The sequence below is a fragment of the Vicia villosa genome, linkage group LG2 (genome assembly GCF_029867415.1).
Source record: "Vicia villosa cultivar HV-30 ecotype Madison, WI linkage group LG2, Vvil1.0, whole genome shotgun sequence".
Taxonomy (NCBI): domain Eukaryota; kingdom Viridiplantae; phylum Streptophyta; class Magnoliopsida; order Fabales; family Fabaceae; genus Vicia; species Vicia villosa.
In genome coordinates, this window is record NC_081181.1 from 148,097,643 (window position 1) to 148,109,392 (window position 11,750).

Here is an 11,750-nt window from a genome sequence, read left to right on the forward strand (position 1 = left end):
AATGGTCCCTCGTCGGAGAACCACCGCGCCCCACCTTCTTCCCCGGCGAGCTTGTTTTTACAACCTGCAAAACCTTCAAAATAAACACGAAAACAAAACCCTACCCCCTATTTAGGACCCTGCGAATCCAATGGTGCTGTTGGTTTGCCATGAAATTTCCTGTAGAGCGCGTTTTGAAGAAAACAAGCCGAGTTGCCCTAACAATGGCTGCACTCTATTCCAGCGTTCAAACCCACATGTAAGGCATCTAATGCGTTCTAAACATGTACATGAAGTGATCTGGGCAAAACAAATCGATCAGCAACGCATGAAATTAATGATTCGAAATCAAGAATTTTACCAAAACCGTGTCTCTCCATTGATGCATTCCAGGCTGTTCTGTGCTTGTATGAGAATAGGGACTGACTCCTATAAACTTTAGGAAGATAATTGAAGGCCTGAGACTGATCATGGAGAGCTGGAACTTGAAGTTTGATTATGCAAGTTCGTTTAGATTTTTGAGTGGCAAACCCTCATTCTTTGGCTCCCCTTTCTTCTATCTTTTCCTAATGCTTTGTGACTTCTGTGCTTATATAGATGAAGAGAATTAGGGCAATAAAATTGGAGAGAATCCAAGATATTCAATCAAGAATATTTGATTATATTTGATTGAAAATCTTATGTAAAAGCTTCTATTTTAGGATCAATCTCACCCAATTAACCCTAGCACGAAATTTGCATGATATATTTTATATTTGGATCACTTGATATGGTCATAAAATAAATCTCATGAATAAATTTAATTATTTCATATTTTATTTGATTTATTAATATTTAAAATGAATCAAATTCACATAAATAAAAATAAATGTCATAAAAACGAAATAATTGTCTTAAGTATGTTTATTTAGCCCATGGGTATGTTTGGAATCCATATCTTAGGCCCATTGATTTAAAAACTCAAAATTCTTCATTTTGTTCCATGTGCATTTCTAAAAAATCGCCCAACTTGCACAAGCCATAACTCATTCAATACTTGTCGTATGAAGATGTTCTAGGACTTTTTGGAAAGCCCAAGATGTCCTCTACAATCCACTTTGGAACATATTTTGCTTTTGGAGATTTTATCTTAATGATATTGCTCCTAACAAAAAACAGCTTTTTGCGATCTTCTAGAAGGACATGTAATGTTTTGGCCTATATCTCTCAAATGAAGCATTTTTAGACTTGGCATGTGAGAGACAAAGGTTTAGAGAATTCAATTTCCTTCAAAATAAGCTTTAGATGGAAAATTTCTGATGTTCCATGTGGAAGTTATGGCTGGTCAAAGTTGGGTTGACTTATCTTTGAGAAAACCAAAACCCTAACTTGGAGGCTGTTATTTAGGAGAGAGACTGCATGCTTCCTTCTTGTGTATCTTTGAGCATTTGAAAGTCAGATGGACTGAAATATGATTAAATATGATGGGCAAATTTTGGGGTATGACACTACTTATCTGCATTGAAATTCTTTTTATTGTTAGAAACAATCAAGATTTCATATTTTTGATCTTGTCTCCGAGATACATTTTGGAGGCAAATAAACGTCTGTTTTTTTGTTAGGGTCCATTTATTTATTTGCCTTGGGCCTCTAAAAAGTCAGGACCGGCCCTGATATTAATAGTTCTCATTTCTAACAAATTTATTAGTTCTCATTGGATACTATATATATATATATATATATATATATATATATATATATATATATATATATATATATATATATATATATATGAGGAGGGATCAAATTACACCCGAAGAGTTACACCACGAGTTACACTCGTTCAATAACTACATTTCGAATTAATATTTTTTAAATTCAACCGTTGGATTGAAACATAATATCATATAGATCATACCTATAAAGTTTGAGCTTAATCTATAATGATTTACTATGTCATTGAATAACATCAAAATTAACGTTATATGAAAGCTCATTTTAACGTTAATCTTTGGATATCTTGATGATATAGTAAATCATTATAGATTAAGCTCAAACTTTATAGGTATGATCTATATGATATTATGTTTCAATCCAACGGTTGAATTTAAAAAATATTAATTCGAGATGTAGTTATTGAACGAGTGTAACTCGTGGTGTAACTCTTCGGGTGTAATTTGATCCCTCCTCTATATATATATATATATATATATATATATATATATATATATATATATATATATATATATATATATATATATATATATATATATATATATATATATATATATATATATATATATATATATATATATATATATATATATATATATATATATATATATATATATATGTGGAGGGATCATATTACACTCAAAGAATTAGTTCTAATTTATGTCAATAATATAAAATATTCATATAATTTATATAATATAGAAGTTTGTGAAATCTATTTTTATGATTATTAATTATTTTCAAATATAGAGGATAGAAAATAATACTAAAATCTTCTCATAAATTAAAAATATTAATAATTTTAATTAATAATTTTATAATAATAAATAAGTAAAATTAATTTTATATATATAATAGAAATATAGAATTAGTTTCAATTTATGTTAATAATATCAATATATTCATATAACTATAAAACTATTAAGTACTATTATGATTTTTTTAATTCTTTTTGCATAAATTCTAGAGTATTAAATTTAAGTGTATTTTGTATATGGTTAATTTATATCATGTATTTACATATTTTCAAAACGAAATTTAGATTAGCATCTTTTCATAAAATTTAAAAGATAAGAATAAAATTTAATTTTAAACTAAATTTTAAATTTTAAATTATCAACAAAATTATATGTCAAAGAATAATTAAATTAAATATCAATTTTGATCCCGATTTAAATAATATTAAAAAATTAATACTGATACTTAATAACAAAAAAGAATATCAACTTTATGAGAAATTGTTTAAAAACATGTTTGGTATAGAGATATTTAAAATTAAACGGATGCCATACCGAATAAAAAAATAATAAAGGTATTTTTTTAAAAGAATGAATGATGAGTGTAAACTTTATTCATGTACAGTTAAATCATATCATTCCATTTTTTTCAATTAAATAAAATAAAGGTATTTTTTGAAAGAATTAATGATGACGATGTACACTTTATTTTCGGTGGAATTTTTGTGAGAAAATCCTAACCAGACACCTTTTATATGTTATGTTTAGAGCTGTCAAAATGGGCTATCCGGCCCTAAACGGATCGACCCTGCTGAGTCATGGGCTTTTTAGGGTTGGGCCAAAAAAACCTTATGTTATATGGGCTCAAGAATTACTACCAGAGTTCGGCCCTAGATGGGTTTCGGGCTATCCGGCCCTAAATGAACTTTTTATTGAAAAAATTAAAATAAAAACTCCATAATATTTATTATAAATTAAATTTAAAATTATATTATTTTAAACATAATACATTTTTAAGTAATATATTATCTCTTATAAATACTATAACGTGTTTCTAAATGCAAGATATGTCTAAATTGTATAAAATAATACTTGAATATTTTACATAAGAGAAAAACTAATATAATACGACGAAAGAATGTTGATTATATTAATGTATAATATTGAAAATAGAAAGATTGAATATAATATAGATAAAATTTAGTGAGGTGAGAAAAATGAATGTGCTATATTGCGTAAGATAATATAAATATTAATATATATTTTTTAAATTTTATAATTATGCGGGCCTGATGAGCTACCCACAATCCATATGGGCTAGCCCTAATGAGTAGCGGGCTTTTCAGGACTGGGTTAAAAAGACTCTGAAAAATATGGACTATAATTTTAAGGCCCGAGCCTTATTATTTTTTGGGCTTGGCAGGCCGGCCCATATGGGCTAGCCTATTTTGACAGCTCTAGCTATGTTGTTGATATTTAATTAAAGATTCAAATTGGAGCTAATGACTAAATTAAATTATATTTATTTTAAAATCTTGGAATGCAGATGTACACGTTGGGAACACGTAAAGATATATAAGTTCTCTATATCTCAAGTTTCTATGCTAAATGATATTTAATCATTAAAATATTTCATATTTTTATACTAAATGGTATTCTAAATTTTCAAAAATAAATACATATTTTATTAGTAGTGAAATTTAATCATCAAAGTTAAATTTATTAGTTATGTAAAAGATAAAATTGATGATCAAAGTTAAATATAATAATTATATGAAAATAAAGAGTGCAATCTCGTTTTGTAAAATAAGAAGTATAATTACTAAATTATTAAAATAATATTATATAATTAAAATTAATGATATAAAAGTTTTAAATTAATTATGTTTAAAAATAATATTCAATAGATCATTGTAAAAATAATTTGGAAACCAAAAGAAATAACAAAATAAAGTGGTTAACTGTACTCCTTTCCACATTCCCAAACCTATTAATTATTAAATGTATTAAAAATATTAAAAAAATATAGGAAAAAAATTAATTGTTACTCTTTATTTGGTAAGGTTAGTGTTCTGGACTGGGCCGAGCAAGCCCAACCCTTGTTACCAGCCGAGCAGGCCCAATTCCCTTAGGCCCAATTGCTGGGCAACCGTTAAGGGCTGCCCCCGCGCGAAGACTCCGGCCGAGCAGGCCCAAATCTTTTGGGTCCACTCACTGGATAACCACCAAGAGCTATCCACGCGCGAAGACCACGCGTCACGTCTCAGCGAAGGATTCGGTCAACCATCTCCGAACCCTACGCAATGTGCATCCAGAACGTGAGTCTCCTGCTGACTCAGCCCTAGCACGGGATGTTCTGGCAGTTCCCTAGCACGTGGGCCTCCAATTGGATCTGGCCCAATTAGGGAACCTTGGCCCAGCGCTGGGGGCTATAAATACCCTCTTTCACTAGAGGGTCAGGTATTCTATTCTTCACTCTAAACCTCATTCTCTGATAGCTACTGACTTAAGCATCGGAGAACCTTGCAGGTACCCCCCCATCTTGCTCTTCAAGCCAGATATTGCGCCTTAACGATTCTCCTGATCAGGTACGATCAGTGGCGCCGACTGTGGGAATCTTGCTCCCCATTCTTTAACAAAGATCAAAGCATAACCTTTCACCATCGTCATGGCCAACAACAACATACCTAGTCCTGATCCCTTCGTCCTGGAACAACTGATTGAAGATTCCAGCCGCGAAGTGACGAATCGTAATCGGCAGGAACGTGCTCTTGCTGGACAGAGAAGGCCGAGGCATGAGACCTCGCAGCCCCAGAGGCAACAGATTCAGCACATTCAACATGTGCACGGCCTTCAACAAGTCCAGAACGTCGAACAAACCCATCCTGAAGGACAAGTTCAGAACGGGGAAGACGGGCAGACCCGGCCCCAGACTGAACCAGAGCAGCTCCAAGTGGTGAATGAAACTGATACCCGAGACGGGCAACCCGCTTCCTCGTTCACCCACACCTCTGGCAGACGAAGAAGCCGTAGCCCGGACGAGGAGGAACAGATCAACATTCCCGAGGGTGCTGATCCAACCGCCGTCCTCCTACTCAAGGAGCTGCAGAAAACCAACCGCCTCATCCGCCTACAGGGCGACCGCATCCACGACCTGGAAAGGAAGCGACGATATCGCTCCCTCCAACGGAGACGCCATCGATCACGTTCCTATTCCTCTTCGCGGTCTCCTCCGAGGAGAAATCGCAAGCGTAGTCCATCTAGGTCTCGCTCCCCCTCGAGAAGAAACCGGCGCCAGCGGTCTTATTCCCGCTCTCCACCTCGAAAGACTCGGAAGAATCAGAAACCTGAAACCACTGAAGCCAAGAGTCTCTCACCCGAGCAGGAGCACCGAGGCCCCTCCAAAGCCGTGCAGAAAGTCCGCGAGCATTCTCCAAAAGACAACCGCAAAATCTCGGGCAAAGCACGCACTAAATCCCAGCGGGGCAGACATTCAAACTCCCCTGAGCCTAGCGACGAAGAAGATTTCCGCAGTCCCTTGTCCGAGCAAATCCGGCGTGTTCGTCTTCCACGGGGGATGGAAAAACCACCAGCCTTGGACCACTATGACGGGACCACCGACCCCGATGACCACATAAGGAGCATCGAAGCTGTCATGGACTACCATGTGGTACGAGGATCCATCAAATGCCGCATCTTTCCGACCACGCTAAGGAAAGGCGCGATGAACTGGTACAGGAATCTGCCCCCTAACTCCATCCACTCCTGGACTGAACTGAAGGATCTTTTCCTAAGCCACTTCACTGCATCTCGTCGGCAACCGAAATCAGAAGCAAATCTTGAGGCGGTAATCCAAGGTACCAACGAATCTTTGAGAGACTACCTCGACAGGTTCAACAAAGAAGCTGTCCAAGTGCAGACCGCGGACTACATGAAGAGGTACCTACTCGAACGAGGGCTCCTCCCCGGAAGCGAATTCAAAAAGGCCATCAAGATTGAGGAGGTCCACTCCATGAACGCCCTCCTTCGCAAGGCTCAGGCCTTCATCGCATATGAGGAAGCAGAGGCTGCTGCCACGAGAGCTTCACGGGGCAGCGACGCCGCTCGCAGTTCAAACTATGAACCCTCAACTTCGAGACGCGGGCACGAGAAAAGGAAAGACGACAGGTCTCTCGACATCAAAGAACGCCGGGGACCATCTGGTCGCTTCAATGACTACACCCCCCTGAACACCTCGCGGGAGAGGATCCTGGCCGAATGCCAGAACACCGACTTCAAGAAATCAAACATCAGGCCTCCAAAGTCGAATCCCGCAAGGCCGGGAACCGACAAATCAAAGTATTGCAAATACCATAGAAGTCACGGCCATCTGACCGAAGAATGCATCCATCTCAAAGATGCAATTGAAACACTGATCAAGGAGGGCCGCCTTTCAAAATACACACAGAAAGGGGAACCTTCCCGAAGAAACGACCACAGAAACTCTGACGAAGGGAATTCACCGGATAACAGGCCCCTACAAGTAGCACTGTCCGTCACTCGCCCAGAGGATTTCGTGCCATCAGCCGGGATCCTCACCGCACTTAGCAAATGGGAAAATTTCCCGTTCACCATGGTCGTCTCCAACGGCGGAGATCCAGGCTCCCTCACCATCAGTTCAGTCAAGAGAAAGTTTGATGAGTTGCTCAGCGCCAACACAGACCTCGGCCCTACACTGCAAAATTTTCGAGGAAAGTCTGAACCAATCACCTTCTACCTGGAAGAACTGCCCGGCGGAGCTCCAAACGCCACGATTCCTCTGCTCGTCCGAGCCAGAATGGCGAACTTCGATGTTCGACGAGTCCTAGTCGATGAAGGAAGCTCGGTCGACATCATGTACTCCCATCTCTTCCGGACACTCCAGCTGGACGACTCGCACCTTACTCCCTATGTGGGTTCAGACCTTCAAGGTTTCAACGGAGCTACCACTAAACCATGGGGTTACGTCGAGCTGATTGTCACCTTCCGGGAAGGGGAGGCTTCTAGGCAAGTCAAAAACAGGTTCTTGGTGATCGACTGCAAAACCCTGTACAACTGCATCATCGGACGCCCCACTCTGGCCGAACTGACCGCCGTACCCTCCACTGTCCACCTGAAGATGAAGTTCTACACGAGGACAGGACGAGTGGCCACCATCAACGCCGATATTGAAGCAGCCAGAAGAATCTTCGACGCCTCCGTCAAAGGATTAGAACTGATCGCTCCGCCGACCAGCTCCAACAAAAAGCCAAGGGCCGAAGACAAGCATCCTCGAGAAGACCAGCATCAGACAACCAACGTCAGCTCAGTCGACCTGGATGCCCGGTTTGCAGAGGAAGAGCTAAAGGCTGGGGAAGAGAGGCGGTCGAAGTCACCTCACCCCTTCCGACCAGTTCCGGACGGAGATTTCGAGCTGGTCCCCTTGGGCGAAAACCCTGACAAAGCAGTGAAAATCGGTAAAGGGATCCCAGACCTTCCGAGGAAGCAGCTCATAGCCTGCCTTCGAGCCAATGCTGATTTGTTCGCCTGGAGCGCCGCGGAAATGCCCGGACTCGACCCTGAGGTCGCCTGCCACCACCTCTCCATCGATCCAGCCGCAAAGGCCGTAGTTCAACGTAGGCGTCGGCAGTCTCCCGAGAAAGCGGAGGCTGCCGAGAAAGCTGTAAAAGACCTCCTAGAGGCAAATTTTATTTCAGAGGTCAAGTATTCAAATTGGCTCTCAAACGTTGTACTTGTTAAGAAATCTAATGGAAAATGGAGAATGTGTGTTGATTATACTGATGTTAACCGGGCATGTCCAAAAGACGCCTATCATTTACCAAACATTGATAGACTGGTCGACAACTCGGCCGGCTATAAACTATTGTCTTTTATGGATGCTTATTCAGGTTACAACCAGATCCCCATGGCGAGGAGCGACAAGCAGTACACGGCGTTTATGACCGAGTCGGGCAACTATTACTACAACGTAATGCCCTTCGGCCTCAAAAACGCGGGGTCCACGTACCAACGGATGATGAACAAAGTGTTCCGAGGGGAGATCGGCGACACCCTCGAGGTGTACATGGACAATATGATCGTCAAGTCTCGAGGGGACACCAACAACACCTCCCATCTCGAGCGCGTATTCGAGCGGGCCAGATCCTGCAAAATGCGCTTCAACCCAGAGAAATGCACTTTCGGCGTCCGAGCAGGAAAATTCCTCGGTTTCTATCTGACCGAACGAGGAATAGAAGCCAACCCGGATAAATGCCGAGCATTCTCTGAGCTCCCTACTCCTAACAATAAAAAATCCATCCAAGTATTAAACGGGATGCTCACTGCGCTATCACGTTTCGTCGCGAAATCCGCCCAGCACGCCCTCCCTTTCTTCAAACTGCTACGCAAAGAAGCAGCCTTTGAGTGGACCGAAGAGTGCGAGCAAGCACTGGCGCACCTCAAGCAAGTACTTTCCTCGCCGCCCGTCCTTTCTCGACCCGACGACAACGAGCCTCTGTACCTTTACCTGGCCGTCTCAAACGAGGCAGTCAGCGCGGATTTGATCCGAGAAACCGTAGACGGGCAAAAACCCGTATATTTCACCAGCAAAGCCCTACAGGGACCCGAGGTGCGATACCAACAGATCGAGAAAGTCGCCATGGCCCTAGTAATAGCGGCCATAAGGCTACGATACTACTTCCTCGCCCACACAATCTTTGTTCGGACGGACCAACCCATCAAGCAACTCCTCAGCCGACCAGACATGGCCGGCAGAATGCTAAGATGGTCCCTCGAGCTTTCAGAATTCGACGTACAGTATGAAAGCAGGAAGGCACTAAAAGCACAGGCACTGGCGGACTTCGTAGCCGAGATGACCTCTATCGCCGACTCGCCCGACATGACCAAGGACAAATGGACCATCTATGTAGATGGTGCCTCGAGCAGCTCGGGCAGCGGGGCAGGCATTATCTTGGAAAACGACGAGGGACTTATCATAGAAATATCCTTAGTCCTATCTTTCAACACATCCAACAACCAGGCCGAGTACAAAGCCCTCCTCGCAGGCCTGAGACTCGCCGAGGACATAGGCGCACGAGAGATCAAGATATATACGGGTTCCCAACTCGTCGCATCCCACGTCAGCGGCGACTACCAGGCCAAAAACGACATACTCGCCGAATATCTCGCGCTCGTCAAGGACAAGATGAAGAAATTCGCCAAAGCAGAAGTCGAGCATATTCCCCGAGAGCACAACTCGCGCGCCGACATACTATCCAAACTTGCGAGCACGAGAAAGAAAGGGGGAAACAAATCAGTTATCCAAGAAATTCTGCCCAGGCCAAGTATAGGCGAAAGCGCGCGAGCTCTACAGATATTCGCCATCGGAGACAGCCAATGCTGGATGACCCCAGTGTACAACTTCCTCACGAAAGACGAGCTACCCGCCGACGCGAAAGAAGCTTCAGCAATAAAAAGACGAGCATGTTCATACACTATCCTCGAAAACAAACTGTACCGACGAGGTTTCTCCATTCCCCTCCTTAAATGTATCGATGCCTCGCAAGCACTGGAGGTGCTCCAAGAGCTCCATGGTGGAATCAACGGCCAGCACCTCGGCGGGCGGTCACTAGCTAGGAAAGCCCTCAGAGCCGGCTACTACTGGCCGACCATGCAGCAAGACGCCAAGGAACACGTCAAGAAATGCGACAAATGCCAGCGTCACGCCGACATGCACCTGGCTCCGCCGAACGAGCTCAAATCTCTCTCCTCACCTTGGCCTTTCTCCACGTGGGGAATGGACCTCCTCGGACCTTTCCCGCTCGGATCCTATCAAAACAAATACCTGGTGGTTGCTGTGGACTACTTCACGAAATGGATAGAAGCTGAAGCGCTCGCTAAAATCACATCCCAAAACGTACTCCGATTTTACAAGCGGAACATACTCGCTCGATTCGGAGTCCCACAGGCGATAATAACCGACAACGGCACCCAGTTCACAGACAGAAAATTCCAGGAATTCGTGGCCAAACTCGGGACGAAGCAGCACTTCACTTCGGTCGAGCACCCCCAAACCAACGGACAGGCTGAAGCCGCCAACCGGGTCATCCTCCGTGGGTTGAAGAGAAGGCTGGGCGAGGCGAAAAAAGCTTGGGTCGAAGAGCTACACAGCGTCCTCTGGGCGTACAGGACGACCCCACATTCGACCACGGGCGAAACACCGTTCAGGTTAACCTATGGCACTGAAGCCGTGATCCCCGTGGAGATCCGAGAACCATCTCGTCGGACTGAGTCACCTCTCGAGGAAGAACTAAACGATGAAGCTATGAGAGAAGAGCTCGACATGGTCGAGGAAATCCGAACAGGATCCTCCCTACGTGAAGCAAAACTGAAACAACAGATAGCCTTACGCCATAGCACTAAAGTTATCAAACGCGGATTCGAAATCGGAGACTTGGTCCTCCGCCGAAACATGAAAGATTCGCACGAAGGCAAACTAGCCCCAAACTGGGAAGGTCCATACCGAGTATACGATAAAACCGAAAACGGTGCGTATTACCTCGAGAACCTTCTCGGCGAAAAACTAGCTCGACCTTGGAATGCTGAAAAACTCAGACGCTACTACAGTTAGAAACAACCTAACGCTACCCGGCCGCTCGTGACGAACACGAGGAAAGCTGGGCAAGGACTCGCGCCATGGTACAAGCGCGTATGCTCCACGACAGCTTCAGTCGAATAACCCTACCAGGAGGCAAAGCCGACTACGCGGCGGGCCTTACACGCAGACCTTCCGCGGAAGTACCTGCACGGCAGAACCCCAGCTCGCGATGGGATCGTTCACGCCGCGAGCACCTGGCCCCGACCGCGGCCTCGAGCTCGCTTATAGCGCACACCTGCTCTACGCACCCGGACCGTTCCCCACACGCCCGGGCCATAAACCTCGGTCGAGCACAAGCATTATTCGAGCATAAACATAAAACATTCAACGATAAAATCAGATAAGCACAAGTAAATGTTGAAACATTAAGCACAATGACATTAAAATCCGACCAAACTGGCCGGGATATCCAAATATTACAAACATTATCCGGGCATCGCCCCATTAAAAACATTGGCACGCAGGCCACAAAATATTGGCGCGCAGGCCACAAAATTGGCACACAGGCCACAACCAAGAATAAACAGATCAGACATCACCGTCCTCATCCTCGGCACCGTTGTCCTCACCCGGGGGCCCCTGCTCGTCTTCCCAGTCCTCGAACTCCGGGTTTGATTCAATTCGCCCGTCCACGACCTTGTGATATGGACCAATACCCTTCGTCACCA

At 43.2% G+C, this 11,750-nt stretch overlaps 1 protein-coding gene across 1 annotated transcript; it reads left to right on the plus strand.

Annotated features, from left to right (window-relative positions):
- Positions 1-5,097: 5,097 nt before the first annotated feature.
- LOC131650274 (uncharacterized) lies at positions 5,098-11,436 on the plus strand. Its single transcript, XM_058919990.1, has 3 exons — positions 5,098-6,099; positions 10,510-10,972; positions 11,423-11,436. The coding sequence occupies exons 1-3, from the start codon at positions 5,098-5,100 to the stop codon at positions 11,434-11,436; spliced, it is 1,479 nt and encodes a 492-aa protein (XP_058775973.1).
- The last annotated feature ends 314 nt before the right edge of the window (positions 11,437-11,750 follow it).